The 24,541-nt window shown below is 61.1% G+C and overlaps 1 protein-coding gene across 2 annotated transcripts in view; it reads left to right on the forward strand.

Moving 5' to 3' along the window:
• The window catches only part of ARHGEF10 (Rho guanine nucleotide exchange factor 10), a 62,769-nt gene that overhangs the window by 27,262 nt on the left and 10,966 nt on the right, over positions 1-24,541 (forward strand). For both annotated transcript variants that reach the window (XM_054720194.1, XM_054720195.1), the window contains 14 exons: positions 738-852; positions 2,090-2,196; positions 4,350-4,427; positions 4,950-5,129; positions 7,515-7,631; positions 9,124-9,216; positions 10,384-10,554; positions 11,328-11,473; positions 12,544-12,704; positions 15,902-16,017; positions 16,889-17,016; positions 17,112-17,212; positions 19,639-19,760; positions 20,430-20,516. In XM_054720194.1, the coding sequence (XP_054576169.1) occupies positions 738-852; positions 2,090-2,196; positions 4,350-4,427; positions 4,950-5,129; positions 7,515-7,631; positions 9,124-9,216; positions 10,384-10,554; positions 11,328-11,473; positions 12,544-12,704; positions 15,902-16,017; positions 16,889-17,016; positions 17,112-17,212; positions 19,639-19,760; positions 20,430-20,516 (1,722 nt within the window). The remainder of the gene's footprint in view (positions 1-737; positions 853-2,089; positions 2,197-4,349; positions 4,428-4,949; positions 5,130-7,514; positions 7,632-9,123; positions 9,217-10,383; positions 10,555-11,327; positions 11,474-12,543; positions 12,705-15,901; positions 16,018-16,888; positions 17,017-17,111; positions 17,213-19,638; positions 19,761-20,429; positions 20,517-24,541) is intronic.

Consider the following 24,541-nt stretch of genomic DNA (forward strand, 5'->3'; position numbering starts at 1 on the left):
TGTCCCTCTGTCTGTCTGCAGTCACTTTGCTGCGTCTTACCATCGCGTGGGTGCAGCGCTCTGTGCAGTGGGCGGGGCCGTGGGCCGTGGACGTGGCTGCCCGAGGCTGGGCGGGCTGCGGAGGCCCGGGCTGGCGGGCGGGCAGGTGTGCGGGCAGGTGTGCCCTCTCCGGGGCTGAGGCCTTCACCGCCTGCGGGCTCGTCCCGCCTGCCCGGTCTGCAAAGCTGCTTGTGTGGCCAGTGATTCCAATAAAGATTTAAACATCAGGGCACTCTGTAACCATGTCAATCAAAGGAGGGCTTTGTAGTTAAAGTTTGTTCCTCCCTTTAAAAAAAAATGTTTTTTTTTTATTGCTTTCAGAGAGGAAAGGAGAGGGAGAGAGAGAAACATCAGTGATGAGAATCTTTGATTGGCTGCCTCCTGCACGCCCCACACTGGGGATCGAGCCTGCAACCCGGGCCTGTGCCCTGACCGGGAATCGAGCCGTGACCTCCTGGTTCATAGGTCGACGCTCAGCCACGGAGCCACGCCAGCTGGGCTGTTTTTCCCTGTTTTTTAAAAAGACAGACGGCCCCGCACCACACACGCACTCAGGCCACAGGAGCGCGCTCCCCGGTCCCACAGCCGTTCCCGGGACGTTTCCAGATCAGACTCCGACTGTGCTCTTTGACAAGAGGTGGAAATTGCAGGTGGGTTTGTACGGGCCGCCCGCCCTCACGGCCCCGCCTCGCCCGCAGGTGCAGAAGCTGATGAAGGCTGCCAAGGAGGGCACGCGGGACGGGCTGGAGAAGACCAAGGCCGCCGTGAAGCGGGGCCGCTCCTTCATCAGGACCAAGTCCTTCATTGCCCAAGGTCGGCGCCGCGGTCCCCGGGCCGGGAAGCTGGTGGGCAGTTCCCCCTGGCTGTGCTCGGGGCCTGCTCCCCCCACCCTGGGGCCTGCTCCCCCCACCCCAGGGCCTGCTCCCCCGTGGAGGCCCAGAGCTCAGGCTGGGCCCCGGGCCCAGGGAGGGTGCCCCGTGGAGGCCCAGAGCTCAGGCTGGGCCCCGGGCCCAGGGAGGGTGCCCCGTGGAGGCCCAGAGCTCAGTCTGGGACGTGGGCCACGTCCCGTGCTTTTCTGGTTTCCAGCCCTTTGGGGGAATCTTCGTGTGTTTAGCTTTACTGCGTTTGTGAAGGAGAATGTAGTTTTGGTGTAAACTTTCTGACTTGGGAGCCTGTGCTTTTTCAGACGTGTGGTGGGACAGGCAGGCGGTCAGGAAGCCCAGGGCGTCCCCCGAGCGTCCTGGCCAGCAGTGCTGGCTCTCGGGCGTCTCCGCAGCCGTTCTCTGTTTCTGGGTGTGAGACTTCATTTTTATTACTTTTTAAATCCTCATCCAAGGATCTGCTTTTATTTATTTTATTTTAGAGAGAGGGGAAGGGAAAGGGAGAGAGAGAGAAACATCGACAGGTTGGGCATGTGCCAGGGATGGCAGTGATATTTTATAGATTAAACTAGAGGCCTGGTGCATGATATTCGTGCACTCGGGGGGAGGGGGGGTCCTCAGGCCTGCGGCGCCCTCTCCGTCCCACGGACACCCTTAGCGCTGCTGCGGAGGTGGGAGAGGCTCCCGCCACCACCACTGCCCTCGCCAGCCGAGAGCCCGGCTTCTGGCTGAGCAGAGTTCCCCCTGTGGGAGCGCACTGACCACCAGGGGGCAGCTCCTGCGTTGCGTGTCTGCCCCCTGGTGCATGTGTGTGCCTTAGTGTGTGTCATAGCGACCGGTCGTTCTGCCGGGTGCTCGATCTGCATATTAGCCTTTTATTAGATAGGATTATATAGCATAGCCATTTCCAGTTCACCGTCAGGCACTCAAACGCCCCCTCTGCCCTGGAAGGTGAACTCCAGACACTGACCATTCCGCGCTCCAGCAGCTCCCCGTGGGCGGGGTGTGTCCGCGGTGTGGGCGGGTCGCCTGGGTCATCGCGGGGGGGGGGGGGGGCGGGGGGGGCGGGAACGGGAGACCATGCTCGGTCTCGGTCGACAGCGACTGGCTGCTCCGCGACGTGGGGGGACGTGGTCTCCGTGTCACACCCGCGCGTCCCGACTCCTTAGATCCCAGGCCGGGCCTCGAGGAGGAGCAGAGCGTGTTCATCGACGTGGACTGCCAGCACCCCGACGCCGTGCTCACCCCGATGCCTGAGGGGCTGACCCAGCAGCAGGTAGGACGCTGGGCAGGCGGAGGGTTCCCCAGCAGGGCGGCCGGGACCCGGGCGGCCGGGACCCGGGCTCGGACATGCCGGTTCCTGAGTATTTTGAGTCTCCCCGGGTGACTCTGAGGGCCTGCAGGTGCAGAGTGCACACGGGGAGTTACTTCTGGTGCGGGAGGACGGCGGGTTCACCGGGAGGCAGCGTGTGGCTGTCACGTCTGCGGAGGTTTCTGTGGTTTTATTCTTGTTTTTATTAACTTGTCTTGGACCAATGCCAGGTCCTTTGTCCGATACGTGAGGATTGTCTCAGGACTTTAGAAAAAGAAATAGAGTTCCTAGGTCAGACCCCGAGGAGCCTCCCTCCGAGGGGAGGCCGCGTCTGTGATGTGAATGGTGGGGAAGCTGGCCTCGGTTTGACCCTCTGCCCGTTTGAGGTGGGGGGTGACTCGGACCTGGGCCCTAACTCCCATTCTGAGGGTCAGCCCGTGACCCAGCCAGGCTGATGGCGGGGAGGGGGGACTCGGACCTGGGCCCTAACTCCCATTCTGAGGGTCGGCTGTGACCCAGCCAGGCTGATGGCGGGGGAGGGGGGACTCGGACCTGGGCCTAACTCCCATTCTGAGGGTCGGCTGTGGCCCAGCCAGGCTGATCGGGGAGGAGGGGGGACTCGGACCTGGGCCCTAACTCCCATTCTGAGGGTCAGCCCGTGACCCAGCCAGGCTGATGGAGGGGGAGGGGGGACTCGGACCTGGGCCCTAACTCCCATTCTGAGGGTCGGCTGTGGCCCAGCCGGCTGATGGGCCCCCGGGGAGGGCCGGGGCTGGCCGGCTTGTGTGCTTGGGTTTAATCCCGGGCACAGCCGTCCTGTCTTCACTGCGTCACTTTCTTCCTTAACTATCCCGAGGGGTTGATTTTGGTCTTAATTTTGTGAATCGAACAGTCTTTTCTGTGAAGGACAATCCACTCCCTTGTCAATAAAGGTCTGTTGTCCTAGCGGCCCCGTCTGTTAGCTGAGCTACTTCCTGTGGGAGACGCTGTCCCGGCCGCCAGGTGCGAGGGGCGTGCACTCCCTGGGTTGGCTGGGGGTGGGCATGTGATTGTGTGTGCATGTGTGTGTGCCTGTGCCCATGTGTGCCTGTGTGCGTGTGCATGTGTGTGCCTGTACGCGTGTGCATGTGTGTGCATGTGCATGTGCGTGTGGTTTAAAACCAGCCTGATTGTGACTTACGCTGGTTTCCATTTATTGGCAAAAATAACTTGCCGAAAAGTGTTGAGGCTGCTGCAGCGCCGAGGCGGTCACGGGCCGTCACAGGCGTCGCAGAGCCTGCCGTGTGCTCAGACGCACCGCCGTGTGAACCTGGACCCAACGATGGTGTCAGCGTTCCGAAGGCAGGCGGCTCAGGCCGCAGCGAGCTCCGCGCCTGGAGCAGGCGGGCGATGCTGCCGTGTTCCCGCCCGCGGGGCCTGCTGGCGCTCAGATCTTCGCAGACAAGCGTCCGCCGCCTTCCCGGGCTCCGGGCCTCTGTCGTCCGGAGCAGGGTATTGGGCAGGTGGCCAGTAGCTCCTCCGCGTCAGGATGAGCTGCTCCTCACAGTCGTTTCCACGTGAAACGTGTCACTCAGAGTCGGGCACGTTACATGGAACGTGTCACTCAGAGTCGGGCACGTTACATGGAACGTGTCACTCAGAGTCGGGCACGTTACATGGAACGTGTCACTCAGAGTCGGGCACGTTACATGGAACGTGTCACTCGGAGTCGGGCACGTTACATGGAACGTGTCACTCAGAGTCGGGCACGTTACATGGAACGTGTCACTCAGAGTCGGGCACGTTACATGGAACGTGTCACTCAGAGTCGGGCTCGTGCATGCCTGACAGTCACCGCCGTGCGTCATGGTGGCATGCGTTGGTGCTGTGGCTCCGCGTGTCCGCCTGCGGTTACAGCGAATCCGTGAGGGTTAGAGACGGACACGCTGAGGCTCGGGGGCAGCGCGCTTGTCCGGACGCCAGCTCGCGAGCCGCTGTTTACAATGCGGTGAGGCCCCGGGGTTTCCTTACCGACGGCTGTGGAAACCGGACCCCCAGCGCCTCTGTCAGCAGCGCCCGCGGAAGTGACGTGGCTCTGCGGGAGGTAACGTCTCCGCTGTATGTCCCGCCCCCTCCAGGTGGTCAGGAGGTATATTCTGGGCTCGATTGTCGACAGCGAGAAGAACTACGTGGACGCCCTCACGCGGATCCTGGAGGTGCGTGTCCCTCACCGTCCACCTGGCTACAGGGCCCTTCACGTCTGCCTTTCGCTCCGCCGCAGCCGCCGCCGAACGCCCTGGGAAAGGGAACGCTGGCCGCTGCGGCGGTGGCTCCCCTGCAGGGACGGTTAACAGACGTCTTCTAAGATAGAAACAAGCTGAGCCCTGGCCAGTGTGGCCCAGTGGGTAGAGCACCGGCCTGTGGTCCAAAGGGTCCCGGGTTCGATTCTGGTCAAGGGCACGTACCTGGGTTGCAGGCTCCTCCCCGGCTGGGCCCTGGTCGGGGCCCGTGCAGGAGGCAACCAATTGATGTGTTTCTCTCGCATCGATGTTTCTCTCTGTCTTTCCCTCTCTCTTCCACTCTCTCTAAACATCAGTGGAAATATCCTTGGGTGAGGATTAAACATAAATAAGTAATAAACAAATAAAAATGCGCGGAGTGCTGTGTTGTGGAGTCCCTGTACGGACACGACACGTCCCTCCACACTTGGCCCGCCCCGTCCTCCCCTCTGTCCCCAGCAGTACGAGCGGCCGCTGGCGGAGATGGAGCCGCGGGTGCTGAGCGAGCGGAAGCTGCGGGTGGTGTTCCACCGCCTCCGGGAGGTGCTGCAGTGCCACCGCCTGTTCCAGATGGCGCTGGCCAGCCGCGTGGCCGAGTGGGACGCCGTGGAGATGATCGGCGACGTCTTCGTGGCTTCGGTGAGTGCCGGCCGCCCGGCCCTCCCTGCCGTTCCAGCGGGGACGGCGCTGTCCCCACGGTCAGCCGCCCGCTGCCCAGGGCGGGCCCGGCAGGACGGGCCACGCCCGCACCTCCAGGCGGGCTTGGTGCGTCGCCGGGAGACAGTCCGCGGAGGCCCGGGGACGGGGGTCTGAGAGTCTGACAGGCCGCGTGGCCGAGCCCGGCTGTGCCCGTCACCGTGCGGGCGGGGGCGGGGAGCCTGCGTGAGGCCGTCCCTCTGTAGCCCGTCCCCTCCTGGGCCCGTGGGGAGCTGGCCGAGCACATGCCCGGCCCCTCAGCCCGTGCTCCGCGCCGGAGCTCCTGTGCAGACGCTGGCCAGACGCTGGCTCCCAGGCCGGCGGGGGGCGGGGGAGGGGCTGCGGCCGCTCCTGGGCACGGGCTCCTGGAGGAAGCGTCGGGCCCTTTGGGCCGTCCGTCCGCCCTCGGTCCGTCCACGGCTCAGGCGCCTTGTGACCCACGAGCTTCGCTTCAGGACGCAGGAGCCCGTGGGAACAGAGCAGCACGCGATGGGTGGATGGCGCTGACCGAGGGCGCCGGCGAAGGCGCAGCTGCGGGTCCCGTGCCCGTGGACCTGCGTGGGCGCCGTGACCGCCGTGTGACGCCTCCTTCCTCTGGGGCAGCAGGAGGAACCGAGCTCGCCGTGGGGTCTGCGCACACCCCTGCGGCCGTTGTCAGGGAAACGGAAATCTGGGTCATTTCCTCTGTCGTCACCTCCGCTTTCCCTCCATCCCCTTCTCACAGTATTTTCCTGGGACCAGCTTTTGAATGGGAGCAGCCCTTTCAGGAAACACATGTTCTTACTGATCTCAGAGGAGAAGGGACAGAGCGAGGGAAGCGTCAGTGAGGAGCGCGTCATTGCTGGGCGGCCTCCTGCACGCCCCCTGCTGGAGGCTCCGCCCGAGAATGCTGGTGTGGGAGCATCCCGCCTGCTCCTGCGCCCTGACTGGGCACTGAACCCTGACCTCCTGGGTCATAGGTCGTCACTGAGCCACGCCCACGGGCGGAAACAGTCCTCTCTGTTTTAAGCGTGACGCAGGTGAGCGAGGCCCCACCAGGTGTCGCCCGAGGCCGTGGCTTCCATCCTGGCGGACGGACGTGCGGACTCGAGAGAAACACAGAGCGAGGCAACGTCTCTGCCTCCCGGAGCCTCTGTGCTTCTCGGAAAATAGGACCGAGGACCTACGTGCACGGCCCTCGGCGCAGGGCATTGCAGGAGCCGGGACCTCGCGCTGCCCCGCGTGCCGCCCTGTCCTGGAGGTGGAACCAGGCGTGAGGGCGGGCCGGCCGGAGCGTAAGGAAGGGCGGCTGTAGTGTCATCTCTGCACGTGGACGGCCAGGGACGTGTGCGGAAACCCAGGCTGCCACGGCCCTGAGCAAGGACCCCGCCGTTCAAACAACGCCGACGCGTTGGCTTAAAAACATCCTGCTCAGTGGGCAAAAGCTAAAACCGTTTCCCCCAGAACAGGAACAAGACAGGGATGCCCGCTTTCACCACTCCTGTTCAACATCGTACCGGAAGTCCTAGCCACAGCGATCAGACAAGAAGAAGAAATAAAAGGCATCCAAATTGGAAAGGAGGAAATAAAACTCTCATTATTCGCAGATGACATGATATCGTACATAGAAAACCCTAAAGACTCCACCAAAAAAAACAACTAGATTTAATAAATGAATTCGGCGATGTAACAGGATACAAAATGAATACTCAGAAATCGATGGCATTTTTATACACCGATAATGAATTCTCAGAAAGAGAAACTAAATAATCCCATTTACCATTGCACCCAAAATAATTAAGATACTTAGGAATACACTTAACCAAGGAGGTAAAAGACCTGTACTCAGAAAACCACAGGATGTTGAAAAAAGAGATAGAGGAAGACATAAACTAGTGGAAGAGTATACCATGTTCATGGATTGGTAGCATCAACATCATTAAAATGTCCATATTACCCAAAGCAAGCTCCAGATTCAACGCAACCCCTATTAAAATACCAACGGCGTATTTCACAGATCTAGAACAAACTCTCCAAAAATGCATATGGAACCAAAAAAGACCCCGAATAGCCGCAGCATCTTGGGAAAGTCGAGCAAAAAATGGGAGGGATCACAATACCAGGTACTAAGTTATACTACAAAGCCACTGCGCTCAGAACAGCCCGGTCCCGGCACAAGAGCAGGCACGTAGACCAATGGAACGGAACAGAGTCCCCAGAAATGGACCCAGAAAGTCACACGTTGTGGAAATGGAGTTTGTTTCATGTGGCGTGGCCGTGACGAGGGTCACTTGAGGTTGGGAGGCCCCTGGGTGCCACGTTCCTCACGTGTCTCGCGTCCGATTTCAGTTCTCCAAGTCCATGGTGCTGGACGCCTACAGCGAGTACGTGAACAACTTCAGCGCGGCCGTGGCCGTCCTCAGGAAGGCCTGCTCCACGAAGCCCGCCTTCCTGGAGTTTTTGAAGGTAGGCAGCCTTTCCCCATTCCGGGTTTTTTTATTTTATTGATTTTTTACAGAGAGGAAGAGAGAGGGATAAAGAGTTAGAAACATCGATGAGAGAGAAACATCGATCAGCTGCCTCCTGCACACCTCCTACCGGGGATGTGCCCGCAACCAAGGTACATGCCCTTGACCGGAATCGAACCTGGGACCCTTCAGTCTGCAGGCCGAGGCTCTATCCACTGAGCCAAACCGGTCAGGGCCCATTTTGGGTTTTAACGCCTCTGATAACAGGCTCCACGTGGGATACCTGATAATGAAACGACACACCCTCGCCTCCCAGTGTACCCTGCTCAGTGTGCCATGCCGCTCAGTGTGCCGTGCCGCTCAGTGTGCCGTGCCGCTCAGTGTGCCGTGCCGCTCAGTGTGCCGTGCCGCTCAGTGTGCCGTGCCGCTCCGTGTACTGTGCCGCTCAGTGTGCCGTGCCGCTCCGTGTGCCGTGCCGCTCAGTGTGCCATGCCGCTCAGTGTGCCGTGCCGCTCAGTGTGCCGTGCCGCTCAGTGTGCCGTGCCGCTCACTGTAACGGCTTTAGAACCAATAGCGCCCTGGGTGTTGGATCAATGCAAGAAAGAAAGATGCATTTTCAGGGGTAACATAGCTTTTATTTTTTATAATTTATTTTATTATTATTACCGTATTTTCCAGCGTATAAGACGACTTTTTAACCCAGGAAAATCTTCTATATGCCCAGTCGTCTTATACACCGGAAAATACGGTATTTTGTTAATCCTCACCTGAAGATATATATATTTTTTTTATTTAAAAATATACTTTATTGATTTTTTACAGAGAGGAAGGGAGAGGGATAGAGAGTTAGAAACATTGGTGAGAGAGAAACATCGATCAGCTGCCTCCTGCACACCTCCTACTGGGGGATGTGCCCGCAACCAAGGTACATGCCCTTGACCGGAATCGAACCTGGGACCCTTCAGTCCGCAGGTCGACGCTCTATCCATTGAGCCAAACCGGTCAGGGCTCCATTGATTTTTAGAGAGAGTGGAAGGGACAGGGGGAGAGAGAGAGAGGAACATCGATGTGAGACAGACACATCCATTGGTGGCCTCCCCCTCGCGCCCCAACCAGGGCTGGGGATCAAACCTGCAAAGCAGGTCCGTGCCCTTGACCAGGAACTGAACCTGGGACCCTTTGGTGTGCAGGCCGGTGCTCTAACCACTGAGCCACCAGCCAGGGCTCGAAGGCTTGACTCAGAAGCCAGCCCCGCGCGCTGCAGGCCAGGGGCCGAGAGGCGGACGTGAGGGACAGGAGGGAGGGGCAGGCCAGGGGCCGAGAGGTGGACCTGAGGGACAGGAGGGGTGGGGGGGCAGGCAGTGGGGGAAGTGTCTGCAGACGCGGACGCAGGCCCTGAGTGGCCTTGACTCCGCCCCGAGGCCGCGTGCTGGGCGTGGACGGCCTTGGCGTCCCGCTGCCCGAGGTGAGTGAGACCCCTCTCCTCGCAGCAGAGCCAGGAGTCCAGTCCAGACCGCGTCACGCTCTACAGCCTGATGACCAGGCCCATCCAGAGGTTCCCGCAGTTCATCCTGCTGCTCCAGGTACCGCGACCCCATGACCCCTGCTGACCCCTGCTGACCCCAGGGACCCCTGGGACCAGTCCTCCCTGGAGCCTCAGCCCCTCCTCTCCTCCGAGGGGGCCCCCACCAGCCTGCGTCCTGCGTGCGGCTCAGCTGACACTGACCCCCGAGCGTCAGCCTCAGGCCCAGGGCCCGTCCACTTCAGACGCCAAGTGCAGTAGCCGGCCACAGCCACCCGGTTGTGTCGCACTCGGCTCCCCAGCTGGGGTCCCCACGCCCGCAGGTTCAGGAACGGGCTGGCGGGGCTCCCGGACCTCAGGAAGGCACTGGCGTTCTCGGTTTATAACTCGGCCGCCAGATGGACGCCCGGGGGGAGGGGCAGGCGGGGGGGCCTGGGGCTGCCAGGCGCTCACCACCCTCCTGCACCACGTCCCCGACCCCGAACCTCTCCAGCCCTGCCGGTGGGTTTCCGGGGCGGTTCCCTGTGGAGGCAGACGGATGGCCTCACTGGCCAGTGGGGACCCCCTCATCCCTCAGGCCCCTCCCTGGAGGGCCAGCCTCCAATCCACCTGGAGCCACGGCCACGGGAGCCACCACTGGCCTCGGCTCAGCCGCGCTGGACAGGCTCCTCCCCGTCACTCAGAACCCCGAGTGTCGGGCTCCGTGCCTGCAGCCTGGCCTGGGGCAGGACCGAGTGTGGTGTTGGTGTGTCTGGGTGTTAAAATTTATCTTTATTGATTCCAGAGAGGAAGGGAGAGGGAGAGAGAGAAACATCCATGATGAGAGAGAATCATGGACCGGCTGCCTCCTGCACGCCCCACACTGGGGATCGAGCCCCCAAACCGGGCAAGTGCCCTGACAGGGAGTGAGCCGTGACCTCCTGGTTCATAGGTCGATGCTCAACCCCTGAGCCACGCGGCCGGGCCAGGGCCTTTCCGTGAGCAAGGCCGTGGAGTGAGCTAACCTTGTTTTTGGGAAAGGCCCTGTCGAAGCGTCCGTCAGGCTGTGACTCACCTGGTTTGCGTCCTTCCCGGCGGGTTTTTATTCTTCCCTCTGCGGCCGCGTGGGCGATGGGGCCCTGGGCGGGGCGTCTGCGGGTGACCACGGCCCTCGGCCCCCACACGGGCAGTCACACACACACACACACACACACACACACACACACACGTTTACTCGTTTCCCCAAAAGGACATGCTGAGGAACACGCCCCGCGGACACCCCGACCGGCTGCCCCTCCAGATGGCGCTGACGGAGCTGGAGACGCTGGCAGAGAAACTGAACGAGAGAAAGCGAGACGCGGATCAGCGCTGCGAAATGAAGCAGATCGCGAAAGCCGTGAACGAGCGATACCTGAACAAGGTGGACGGAGACGCCCCGCCTCCCGGGGTGCCCTCTGCTCTCACTAACCCGCCGCTGTCGCCGCCCTGCCACTAACCCCCGGGGCCTCCGGCAGCTCCCGGCCAGCCGCCGACACCGGAGGCTGCCTACGCTTCAGAGTCTGGGCGTCCTCAGGAAAGGGGTGCACGGGTTCATCGCGCCCTCAAGGGGACCCAGGACCCCGGAAAGGTGAAGAGCCGCTCTTCCCGCCGAATTCTGCTTTCAGACGCGGGGTGTTATTTTAGATGCTGAGTTAAAGCCCTGTGTGTGCAGTTTATTTATATTTTACGTATTTTAAAGATATATGTGTTGATTTCAGAGAGAGAGAAAGGGAGAGGGAGAGAGAGAGAAACATCCATGAGGAGAGAGAATCACTGGTCAGCTGCCTCCTGCACGCCCCCTGCTGGGGACGAGCCCGGAACCCAGGCATGTGCCCTGAGCGGGAATCGAACCGTGACCTCCTGGTTCACGGGTCAACGCTCAGCCCCTGAGCCATGGCCGGGCGTGTCAGTGTCTCAGCCTCAGAGGCGTGTCACAGGGGTGCGGGCCTCTCGCGTGGAGAGGACCTGAAACCCGTCTGTGGAGCTCTGGGGGAACAGCCGCGCTCTGAGCTCCCCGCGCTGGCTGCGTGCGCCGGCGGGTCCTCCCTGAAGACGCGGCCGAGACCCCGCGCTGTCCGTGCTCCGCGGCGCGCCTCTCCCTTCTCTGATCACCGCGAGCGTGGCGACCGTGTCGAGCGTGACGTGAATGTCCAGCTTCTCAGCAGCGGGAGCCGGCACCTCATCCGGTCCGACGACGTGATCGAGACCGTGTACAGCGACCGCGGGGAGGTCCTCAAGACCAAGGAGCGGCGGCTGCTCATGCTGACCGACGTGCTCATGTGCGTCACCGTCAGCGCCCGGTAAGGACCGGCCGTCCCCGGAGCGGGCGCCTGCTGGTGCCCCTCCGTCCCGGCCACCGGGGTGCCACGCGCAGGGACCGCCCCCCGTGAGGCGGGGGACACGCTTCGAACCAACCACGAACCGCTTACTTCCGGGCGGTCCCGTGGGAGCCGCCAAGGCCGCGCTGGTGGAAATTAGGGCGGACGGGGTCACTTCTCCTTACACGCACACACACGCACACACGCACACATGCACACACACGCAAACACACACACACATTTTCATACATGCTTTCTCCGGTGTCCTCCCGGCCACACATGTGTTCTGTGCATTTCTGCATGTTTGCTCCTTGTGTGACGAAGAAGAAAGTGATCTGTGTGGTTCGTGAGATGTTTTAAACGGTTAGTTGCTGCGTGTGCGATAAGGTTCTCTTGTTGCTGTTAATCGTCGCCTGAGGATATTTTTTCCTTGGTTTTTTAGAGAGAGTGACAGGAGGAGAGAGAGAAACATCGATGTGAGGGAGACACATCCATTGGTTGCCTCTCACACGTGCCCCAACGGGGCCCAGGCATGGAACCTGCGACCCTTCGGTGCGGGGCCAACGCTCTGACCGCTGAGCACACAGCCAGGGCCTCGAGGCGTCTTTTGGTCACGGAGACTATGGGGTGATTTGATGTCACTAACATGGTTGTGCTGTGCCCAAGAGGAAAGAAGGAATGTGAGCGTTAGCCCCGGGGCGGCGATGAGAGGAGGGCTCCCCCACAGGAGTGTCCCGTTGGCAGTGTTCGGGGAGCCCTCGGCGCCGGGCTCTGTGCGAGGTCGTCCCGTCCCTCCCCCGGGCTCTGCGGGAGGTCGTCCGTCCCTCCCCCGGGCTCTGCGGGAGGTCGTCCGTCCCTCCCCCGGGCTCTGCGGGGCAGACCGTGGACGAAGCCCTCCCGCTCACCTGATGGGAAGCCTTGTCGTGCAGCAGGTGGTGCCGGCTCCCGAGAGCACCAGAGGCTCGGGGGGCACAGCTCCGGGCCTCCCGCTGGGGAAGCTGCGGGTGGGAAGTGTCGCGACGTCACGCCGTGGCTCGCGGTTGTCGTTGCAGGACGGGCCAGGACAGCCACGCGCTGCTGCCGGCCGGCCAGAGGCACCTGCTGAAGTGGAGCGTGCCGCTGGGCCACGTGGCGGTCGTCGAGTATGGTCACCCTGAGGGCGCCGCCGAACACCCCCCCGAGAGCCTGGCCGTGGTGGCCAACGCCAAGCCACGTAAGTGACCCGCTTGCTGTTGGCGTGGGCGGCGTGGGCAGAGATGTGGGAACTGTGTGGGTGACACTGTCGTCAGCGTTGGCGGGTGGACAGGCTGACCTGCCGGATTGGGTGCTGACCTTGGGCTTGTCTCTGGGGCGGGCAGTGGGCACTCCGGGTTCCTGGCGAAGCTCCTCCCCCAGGCCCGGTTCTGTGCTGCGTGTCCCGTGGCAGTTAGGACGCAGGCTCCCGCCCTCGTGTGCACCGACTCGATGGACAGCGAGCCCTGGTCTGGGGCTGGCTCTGCTGCGGGCCAGCGCCCGGCGCCTCCCCGGCCACGGAGGGGCCCTGGGCTGTGAACTTCACAGGGAAAGTGAGAGGAAGGCATCACATACTTTGGAAACGCTTCAGCTGTTGCATCATATTTACAGTTATTATTTGTGAACTAGAGGCCCGGTGCACGAAATTCGTGCACGGAGGGGGGTTGTCCCTCAGCCCAGCCTGTACCCTCTCCAATATGGGACCCCTCAAGGGATGTCCGACTGCCCGGGGGCAGTCGGACATCCCTCTCACAATCCAGGACTGCTGGCTCCCAACTGCTTGCCTGCCTGCCTTCCTGATTGCCCCTATCCGCTTCTGCCTGCCAGCCTGATCACCCCCTAAACACTCTGCTGCCAGCCTGTTTGCCCCCAACTTCCCTCCTCTGCCGGCCTGGTCACCCCTAACTGCCCTCTCCTGCAGGGTTGATCACCTCCAACTGCCCTCCCTTACAGGCTTGGTCCCTCTCAACTGCCCTCCCTTGCAGGCCAGGTGCCTCCCAACTGCCCTCTCCTGCTGGCCATCTTGTGGTGGCCATCTTGTGTCCACATGGGGGCAGCTATATTGTGTGTTGCAGTGATGATCAATCTGTATATTATTCTTTTATTAGATAGGATAGAGGCCTGGTACAGGGGTGGGGGCCAGCTGGTTTGCCCTGAAGGGTGTCTCGGATCAGGTGGAGGTTCCCTTGGGGTGTGGGGCGGCCTAAGCGAGGGGCCTGTGGTGGTTTGCAGGCTGGCCACGCTCCCTGGCAACCGAAGCAGAGGCCCTGGTATCTGGAATTTATTTTCCTTCTGCAATTGAAACTTTGTAGCCTGGAGCGGAGCCAAGCCTGGGGCTCCCTCCGAGGCCGGCAGCCATTTGTGTTGGGGTTATAATTGAAACTTTGTTGCCTTAAGCGGGTGGGCCCGGCCAGGGTGTGCGGAAAGCTTTGCTTCCCCTGTTGCCGGCGGCAACCCTGGCCTGCTCTCTCAAGCTCCATTCTGCCACCATTTGTTTGAATTTGTTTACCTTTTATAATTGAAACTTTGTAGCTTGAGTGGAGGCTTAGGCCTGGCAAGGGCAGGTGGAAAGCTTGGCTTCCTCTGTTTCCTAGGAAACCTTGCTCTCTGTGGCTGTAGCCATCTTGGTTTGGGTTAATTTGCATGCTCGCTCTGATTGGATGGTGGGCGTGGCTTGTGGGTGTGGCTTGTGGGCATGTCAGAGGTATGGTCTATTTGCATATTTGTCTATTATTAGGTAGGACTAGAGGCCCGGTGCATGAAATTCATGCATGGGTAGGGTCCCTAGACCAGGCTGGCGATCAGGGCCGTTCTGTGGAGCAACCGGTGGGGTGATCAGGGGGGCCCCCGCTGGCACCCGCCTTGGCTGGCCTGGGGCTTGTGGGCTGGGGGCAGCTCCTGCGCTGAGTGTCTGCCCCCTGGTGGTCAGTGTGTGTCATAGCGACCGGGCGTTCCACCGTTTGGTTGATTTGCATATTAGGTTTTTATTATATAGAACTAGAGGCCCGATGCACGAAATTTGTGCACGGGGGGTGGGGGCGTCCTTCAGCCCAGCCTGCACCCTCTCCAAACTGGGACCCCTTGGGGGTGGGATCGGACCTAAATCAGCAGTCGGACATCCCTCTCACAATCCGGGACTGCTGGTTCCCAACTGCTCACCTGCCTGCCAGCCTGGTCACCCCCAACTGCCCTCCCTTGCTGGCCTGGTCGCCCCCAACTGCCCTCCCCTGCAGGTCTGGTTGCCCCTCACTGCCCTCCCCTGCAGGCCCGGTCACCCCTAACTGCCCTCCTCTGCAGGCCTGGTTACCCCTAACTGCCCTCCCCTGCAGGCCTGGTCACCCCTAACTGCCCTCCCCTGCTGGCCTGGTCACCCCTAACTGCCCTCCCCTGCAGGCCTGGTCACCCCTAACTGCCCTCCCCTGCAGGCCTGGTCACCCCAACTGCTCTCCTCTGCTGGCCTGATCGCCCACAACTACCCTTCTGTGCCGACCATCTTGTGGTGGCCATCTTTGACCACATGGGGGCGGCCATCTTGTGCAAGGGCATGAGGGTCAATTTGCATATTACCTCTTTATTATATAGGATAGTCTTCAGACTGTAGATTTTTTAAATTTATTTTTTAATATATATTTTTATTGATTTTAGAGAGAGAGAGGGGAGAGAGAGACAAACATCAATGATGAGAGAGAATCATTGATCAGCTGCCTCCTGCATGTGCCACACTGGGGATCGAGCCTGCAATCCTGGCATGTGCCCGGGCTGTGCATTTCCACGGAAAGTGGACAGGAGGAGGCCGTCTGTGTGCACAGCGGCTCTGAGCTCAGGTGCCCCCGTCCGGTCCCATGGGGTGGTTTCCGTGGTGATGGAGGTGCTGAGGTTCTGAGAGGTTTTAACCTCAGGAGTGCAAGTCCTCTGTAAATCTGAAATTAGCCTATATAATAAAAGGCGAATATGCAAATCAACCAAACGGGGGAACGACTGGTTGCTATGATGCGCACTGACCACCAGGGGCAGACGCTAATGCAGGAGCTGCCCCCTGGTGGTCAGTGCGCTCCCACAGGGGGAGCGCCGCTCAGCCAGAAGCCGGGCTCACGGCTGGCGAGCGCAGCGGTGGTGGCGGGAGCCTCTCCCGCCTCCGAGGCAGCGCTAAGGACCCCTCGGGGGATGTCCGCTGAGGGGTCCCGGACTGCGAGAGGGCACTGGCCCGGCTGAGGGACCCCCCCTCAGTGCATGAATGTCATGCACCGGGCCTCTAGTTTCAAAATAAAAAGAAAAGTCAGCATTTCCAAATGCCTGGAAGTGCTCACTGTTTAAACCGGAAGCGAGCGGCGTTCATCCGCAGTCTTCCTCCCGGGCAGCGGCGGCGTGGCCCAGCCCCGCCTCTGTGCGTGTTTTCAGACAGAGTCCACGTGGGGCCCGGGCAGCTGTACCAGGACCTGCAGAACCTGCTGCACGACCTCAACGTGGTGGGGCAGATCGCGCAGCTCATCGGGGACCTGCGGGGGCACTACCAGGTGAGGGCCCGGCCGCCCGCCGTGGCGCTCCGTCTGCCTCCGGCCGGAGTCGGCCTGGGGTCGCGGGTGGTACCAGACGAGGTTGCGGTGAGACCCGAGCGGTCGTGTCTGCCCTGGTTTGGACGGGGTGGGCGGGGGGGTGGGGAGACTACGTCCCTTCGCAGACCCCAGGGGTGAGTTGTCATGGAAACCTCAGCACCGCGGCGCAGGCACCTCCCAGGCTCTCTTTCTTGTGTGACAGTCCTGCTCCCCCCGCCGCCCCCGCCTGGTCCCATCTCACTCTAAAATGCGTTGCGTCTCCCCCAACGCTCCCCACCCCGGCCGCTCCTCAGCTAAGGGAAATAAGCCGGTCAGAGAAAGACAGTGTCACATGATCTCACTCGTACGCGGAGTCTAATGAACCAAATAAACTGGTGAACAGAAAATATCCACGCCCTGGCTGGTGTGGCTCAGTGGATAGAGCGTCAGCCTGCGGACTGAAGGGTCCCAGGTTCGATTCCGTCAAGGGCACATGCTTGGGTTGTGGGCTCCATCCCCAGTGTGGGGCGTGCAGGAGGCAGCAGATCCATGATTCTCTCTCATCGCTGATATTTTTCTCTCTCTCCCCCACTCCCTTCCTCTCTGAATTCAATAAAAACATATTTTTAAAAAATATTCAGAGATGCATGGAACAGGCTGCGAATCTCCGAGGAAAGGCAGGGAGGGTGGGGGGTGGGAGAGAGCATCGAAGACCTCGTGTGCACATGTGCACAGCCCACAGGCTCAGGGACGGGGTGAGGGCCTGCGGGGGGGCGGGGGCTGGAGCGGGCCAGTGGGGGGCAGAGATAAGTAAAGGAAAATGGAAAGGGAAATGCCCACGTGTCCGCCGTAGAACCTGAACCAGGCCGTGGCCCACGACTGGGCGTCCGGGCTGCAGCGGCTGGTCCTGCGGAAGGAGGAGGAGATCCGCGCCGCCGACTGCTGCCGGCTCCAGCTGCAGCTCCCGGGCAAGCAGGACAAGTGAGTGTCCCCGTCGCCGCCCGGTCACGGGGACGGCGGGCACACGGGACCCGCGGCGCCGAGGCCCCCGAGACCTGAGCCCTCCATCCCCGCAGGTCCGGGCGGCCCACCTTCTTCACGGCCGTGTTCAGCACCTTCACGCCCGCCTGCAAGGAGTCCTGGCTCAGCAGCCTGCAGATGGCCAAGCTCGCGCTGGGTAAGGGCGGGCTCCCCAGACGAGGCGTGTCCCCTAGACAAGGCGTGTCTCTAGACTAGGCGTGTCCCCTAGACCAGGCGTGTCCCCTAGACAAGGCGTGTCCCCTAGACAAGGCGTGTCTCTAGACTAGGCGTGTCCCCTAGACAAGGCATGTCCCCAGATGAGGCGTGTCCCCCTAGACCAGGCGTGTCCCCAGACGAGGCATGTCCCTAGACAAGGCATGTCCTCTACGAGGCGTGTCCCTAGACCAGGCGTGTCCCCTAGGCGAGGCGTGTCCCCTAGACAAAGCGGATCCAAGCTCCCTGCTTCAGATGAAGTAGGTGCCTGAGAGACAGTCGGGTGGGGGAGGAGGCCCTGACTGTGGCCATACATCCCCCTAAGAATGGCTTTTGTTTTGTTTTTTAAAGATATGTTCTTACTGATTTCAGAGAGGAAGGGAGAGAGAGAGAGAGAGAGAGAGAGAGAGAGAGAGAGAGAGAGAAACATCAATGATGAGAGAAGCATGCATCAGCTGCCTCCTGCTCGCCCCCCACTGGAGATGGAGCCCACAACCTGGGCATATGCCCTTGACCAGGAATCGAACCCTGACCTCTTGGTTCATAGGTCAACGCTCAACCCCTGAGCCATGCTGGCCGGGTCCCCTAAGCATGTGTTTAAGCGGAGGTTCACCCAGCAGGAGGGACACCCAGCAGGAGGGACACCCAGCAGGAGGGTCACCCAGCAGGAGGGACACCCAGCAGGAGGGTCACCCAGCAGGAGGGACACCCAGCAGGAGGGACACCCAGCAGGAGGGTCACCCAGCAGGAGGGACACCCAGCAGGAGGGTCACCCAGCAGGAGGGACACCCAGCAGGAGGGTCACCCAGCAGGAGGGACACCCAGCAGGAGGGACATCCAGCAGGAGGGTCACCCAGCAGGAGTGTCACCCAGCAGGAGGGTCACCCAGCAGGAGGTTCATCCAGCAGGAGGGACATCCAGCAGGAGGGTCACCCAGCAGGAGGGTCACCCTGCAGGAGGGACATCCAGCAGGAGGGACACCCAGCAGGAGGGACACCCAGCAGGAGGGTCACCCAGCAGGAGGGACACCCAGCAGGAGGGTCACCCAGCAGGAGGGTCACCCAGCAGGAGGGACATCCAGCAGGAGGGACATCCAGCAGGAGGGACACCCAGCAGGAGGGACATCCAGCAGGAGGGTCACCCAGCAGGAGGGACACCCAGCAGGAGGGACATCCAGCAGGAGGGTCACCCAGCAGGAGGGACACCCAGCAGGAGGGACATCCAGCAGGAGGGTCACCCAGCAGGAGGGACACCCAGCAGGAGGGTCACCCCGCAGGGGGCACTGATGGGGCCTGTGATGGAGGGAGCGTAGGGAGAAAGCCCTCCTGCTCTAACGCAGCGGTCATGGTCATGTCAGCTGAGACTGTTCACACGTGTTCCAGCCCCGAGCCCGGAGCCCGGCCCTGGGTCCCGTTGGGTCTGGGTCCCGCCGAGTCTGGGTCCCGTGGCAGGACCCAGGGTGTGGCTCGCCACTGCTCTGTCGCCCTCCCCTGTGAGCTGGGACGCGGGTGGGACTGGCCTCGCAGGGTGCTCCTCTGGCCGCGGCCGCCAGCCTGGCCCGTTTTGGACCCGCACGGGGCGGGCACAGCAGTCACTGCCGTGAGCGTGGATACAGGGCTCGGTGCTGTTGTTGAAGCGTTACTGCATCTTCCCACGCGAACAGCAGCCAGCCGGCCTCTGCCCGCCCTGCGTATGAAACGGGCGGCCGAGATGTGTCGACGTGTATTCTCATGTAATTCACACGCAGGGCAGGCGTCTGCTGCTCAGAGCACTGGGGAGGCGGGGGTGCAGGTGTGGAATTCTGTCAGATGCAGCCACACCCCGATAGTGAACAATGAACGGAAAATACAGGACAGCAGAGCCGTGGCCGTGGAGCCGTGGGGCGGCGCTCGGCTGCCGGGAGCCGTGGCCGTGGACGGCCTGTGTCGGGCGTGCGTGGGCACGGACGGCAACGCGGCTCCTTCCCCTGCACATGGGGGGGGCGGTCCCCAGCCCGGCGCAGGGTGACTCGCAAACAGGAAGCTGAGCCGCTTTGTCCTCTGCACGGATCCCGCGCTCACCCGCAGGGAAGGCTTTGGTGGGGAAATCTCACTTCTCGCTCTGTCTCCGAACTGAAACGGCTCAGCTGCTTAAAAAAAAAATGAGCAAAGATCAGAAAACGCAGCCCCGCGTGCTCCCGCGGCGAGGTCACGCCCCTCCCCCTGGGCGCGCGCCCCCACCCATCACTCACCTGCCACCCTGTGTGAAGTGGGGGGGCGGGGGCGCCCCTGGAGGAGAGGGGGGTCCCGCTCCGGGAATGAGGCAGGGGGCTCCCCGTCCCCCACGCGGGGAGCCCCCTCACGCCGTCCTCGCCCCTCCCCAACGCCACAGAGGAGGACAACCACATGGGCTGGTTCTGCGTGGAGGACGACGGGAACCAGGTCACAAAGGACAGACACCCGCTCCTCGTGGGACACATGCCGGTGACCGTGGCCAAGCAGCAGGAGTTCAAGGTGCCGGAGGGTCTGCGAGCCGCTTGGGTCCCCGCCCCGCTCGGGGGGTGAGGGACGAGCGGGGGGCAGAGTCCAGCGCTGAGTGCTGGGTCCCTGGTCAGCGCGGCCACTCCTGCTCTGGGGTCAGCATTAGGGCCCACGGGGATCCCCTGGTCTGAAGCTGTGCCCGCCGTGTCGTGGCATGGGGTGTCCAAGGGTGCACCCCACCCGTGGACGCTGTGCCACGCACGGCAGCATCCAGAGTCCACGTGGGCCGCGCTGCCGGTGCCGTTCTGTTCACGTCCCCCGCGTGGGCTCAGGCGTGCGGATGTCTGCGGGAAACGGGAGACCTGATTTCTCACGCTGGTCTCTGGGACACCCACACCCGAGGCGGAGGGGTCCCTTCCCCAGGGAGAGGCGGGCGGGCGGGGAGGGGGCAGGGCCTCCGGCCTCCACGCAGGAGCTGAGCCCCCCTGGCGCCAGGCCGCGGCCCATCCCAGCGGCCCTGGGTCCACGATGAGACACGCAAGACCGGAGCGCGCACGTCGGTGTCCGCTCCCGGCCTGCGCTCCCCCTCCCGCCGCCACGTGGGATCGCGCGGCCTGGGTCTCTGGCTCAGCGTGGAGCCTGCCTTCGCTGAAGACGCACCGCGCTGCCTCCGCCCCGCTTCACCGCCGCCTCTCCCCGCAGATCGAGTGCGCTGTCTACAACCCCGAGCCCCACCCGGGCCGCGCCGGCCGGCCGGACCCCACAGGCGCAGCCCAGGGCTTCCTGTGGGTAAGATGCCGCCCGCGTCCACGCACTAGGCGGGCAGGTGTGCGGTGGGAGGGACATGAAACCGCAGACCTGGACATGCAACCTGGAGCGATGGCTGCCACTGTCCCGGGCCCGTGTCTAAACGTGGGCGTCATCGCGGGACCTGGCGGGGGCTCTCCTGGCTTCGGGGACGCTGTGGGTTCTCAGGAGTAAGATGCTTCCTCTTGTCCTTCCCTAAAGCTGCCGGTTACACTCCGCCAGAGACAGCCGGCTTCACTCAGAGACTCTCTCAGACAGAGACAGCCGGCTTCACTCACAGACTCTCTCAGACAGAGACAGCCGGCTTCACTGACACAGACTCTCTCAGACAGAGACAGCCGGCTTCACTCACAGACTCTCAGACAGAGACAGCCGGCTTCACACACAGACTCTCAGACAGAGACAGCCGGCTTCACTCACACAGACTCTCTCAGACAGAGACAGCCGGCTTCACTCACAGACTCTCTCAGACAGAGACAGCCGGCTTCACTCACACAGACTCTCAGACAGAGACAGCCGGCTTCACTGACAGACTCTCTCAGACAGAGACAGCCGGCTTCACTGACAGACTCTCAGACAGAGACAGCCGGCTTCACACACAGACTCTCAGACAGAGACAGCCGGCTTCACTCACACAGACTCTCTCAGACAGAGACAGCCGGCTTCACTCACACAGACTCTCTCAGACAGAGACAGCCGGCTTCACTCACAGACTCTCAGACAGAGACAGCCGGCTTCACTCACAGACTCTCAGACAGAGACAGCCGGCTTCACTCACAGACTCTCTCAGACAGAGACAGCCGGCTTCACTCACAGACTCTCTCAGACAGAGACAGCCGGCTTCACACACAGACTCTCAGACAGAGACAGCCGGCTTCACACACAGACTCTCTCAGACAGAGACAGCCGGCTTCACTCACACAGACTCTCTCAGACAGAGACAGCCGGCTTCACACACAGACTCTCAGACAGAGACAGCCGGCTTCACACACAGACTCTCTCAGACAGAGACAGCCGGCTTCACTCACAGACTCTCTCAGACAGAGACAGCCGGCTTCACTCACACAGACTCTCTCAGACAGAGACAGCCGGCTTCACTCACACAGACTCTCAGACAGAGACAGCCGGCTTCACTCACACAGACTCTCTCAGACAGAGACAGCCGGCTTCACTCACACAGACTCTCAGACAGAGACAGCCGGCTTCACACACAGACTCTCAGACAGAGACAGCCGGCTTCACTCACACAGACTCTCTCAGACAGAGACAGCCGGCTTCACTCACAGACTCTCTCAGACAGAGACAGCCGGCTTCACTCACAGACTCTCTCAGACAGAGACAGCCGGCTTCACTCACAGACTCTCTCAGACAGAGACAGCCGGCTTCACACACAGACTCTCAGACAGAGACAGCCGGCTTCACACACAGACTCTCTCAGACAGAGACAGCCGGCTTCACTCACAGACTCTCTCAGACAGAGACAGCCGGCTTCACTCACACAGACTCTCTCAGACAGAGACAGCCGGCTTCACTCACACAGACTCTCAGACAGAGACAGCCGGCTTCACTCACACAGACTCTCTCAGACAGAGACAGCCGGCTTCACTCACAGACTCTCAGACAGAGACAGCCGGCTTCACACACAGACTCTCAGACAGAGACAGCCGGCTTCACTCACACAGACTCTCTCAGACAGAGACAGCCGGCTTCACTCACAGACTCTCTCAGACAGAGACAGCCGGCTTCACTCACAGACTCTCAGACAGAGACAGCCGGCTTCACTCACACAGACTCTCTCAGACAGAGACAGCCGGCTTCACTCACAGACTCTCTCAGACAGAGACAGCCGGCTTCACTGACACAGACTCTCTCAGACAGAGACAGCCGGCTTCACTCACACAGACTCTCTCAGACAGAGACAGCCGGCTTCACTCACAGACTCTCTCAGACAGAGACAGCCGGCTTCACTGACACAGACTCTCAGACAGAGACAGCCGGCTTCACACACAGACTCTCTCAGACAGAGACAGCCGGCTTCACTCACACAGACTCTCTCAGACAGAGACAGCCGGCTTCACTGACACAGACTCTCTCAGACAGAGACAGCCGGCTTCACTCACAGACTCTCAGACAGAGACAGCCGGCTTCACTCACACAGACTCTCTCAGACAGAGACAGCCGGCTTCACTGACACAGACTCTCTCAGACAGAGACAGCCGGCTTCACTGACACAGACTCTCTCAGACAGAGACAGCCGGCTTCACTCACAGACTCTCAGACAGAGACAGCCGGCTTCACTCACAGACTCTCTCAGACAGAGACAGCCGGCTTCACTGACACAGACTCTCTCAGACAGAGACAGCCGGCTTCACTCACACAGACTCTCTCAGACAGAGACAGCCGGCTTCACTCACACAGACTCTCTCAGACAGAGACAGCCGCCTTCACTCACAGACTCTCTCAGACAGAGACAGCCGGCTTCACTCACACAGACTCTCTCAGACAGAGACAGCCGGCTTCACTCACAGACTCTCTCAGACAGAGACAGCCGGCTTCACTCACACAGACTCTCAGACAGAGACAGCCGGCTTCACTCACACAGACTCTCAGACAGAGACAGCCGGCTTCACTGACACAGACTCTCAGACAGAGACAGCCGGCTTCACTCACAGACTCTCTCAGACAGAGACAGCCGGCTTCACTCACAGACTCTCTCAGACAGAGACAGCCGGCTTCACTCACAGACTCTCAGACAGAGACAGCCGGCTTCACTCACACAGACTCTCTCAGACAGAGACAGCCGGCTTCACTCACAGACTCTCTCAGACAGAGACAGCCGGCTTCACTGACACAGACTCTCTCAGACAGAGACAGCCGGCTTCACTCACACAGACTCTCTCAGACAGAGACAGCCGGCTTCACTGACACAGACTCTCTCAGACAGAGACTGCCGGCTTCACTCACAGACTCTCTCAGACAGAGACAGCCGGCTTCACTCACACAGACTCTCTCAGACAGAGACAGCCGGCTTCACTCACACAGACTCTCTCAGACAGAGACAGCCGGCTTCACTGACACAGACTCTCTCAGACAGAGACAGCCGGCTTCACTCACACAGACTCTCTCAGACAGAGACAGCCGGCTTCACTGACACAGACTCTCTCAGACAGAGACAGCCGGCTTCACTGACACAGACTCTCTCAGACAGAGACAGCCGGCTTCACTCACAGACTCTCAGACAGAGACAGCCGGCTTCACTCACAGACTCTCTCAGACAGAGACAGCCGGCTTCACTGACACAGACTCTCTCAGACAGAGACAGCCGGCTTCACTCACACAGACTCTCTCAGACAGAGACAGCCGGCTTCACTCACACAGACTCTCTCAGACAGAGACAGCCGGCTTCACTCACACAGACTCTCAGACAGAGACAGCCGGCTTCACTCACAGACTCTCTCAGACAGAGACAGCCGGCTTCACTCACAGACTCTCTCAGACAGAGACAGCCGGCTTCACACACAGACTCTCAGACAGAGACAGCCGGCTTCACTCACACAGACTCTCTCAGACAGAGACAGCCGGCTTCACTCACAGACTCTCTCAGACAGAGACAGCCGGCTTCACTCACAGACTCTCTCAGACAGAGACAGCCGGCTTCACTCACACAGACTCTCTCAGACAGAGACAGCCGGCTTCACTCACAGACTCTCTCAGACAGAGACAGCCGGCTTCACTCACAGACTCTCAGACAGAGACAGCCGGCTTCACTCACACAGACTCTCTCAGACAGAGACAGCCGGCTTCACTCACACAGACTCTCAGACAGAGACAGCCGGCTTCACTCACAGACTCTCTCAGACAGAGACAGCCGGCTTCACTCACACAGACTCTCTCAGACAGAGACAGCCGGCTTCACTCACAGACTCTCTCAGACAGAGACAGCCGGCTTCACTCACACAGACTCTCTCAGACAGAGACAGCCGGCTTCACTGACAGACTCTCTCAGA

This window comes from Eptesicus fuscus, chromosome 8, assembly GCF_027574615.1.
Source record: "Eptesicus fuscus isolate TK198812 chromosome 8, DD_ASM_mEF_20220401, whole genome shotgun sequence".
NCBI lineage: Eukaryota > Metazoa > Chordata > Mammalia > Chiroptera > Vespertilionidae > Eptesicus > Eptesicus fuscus.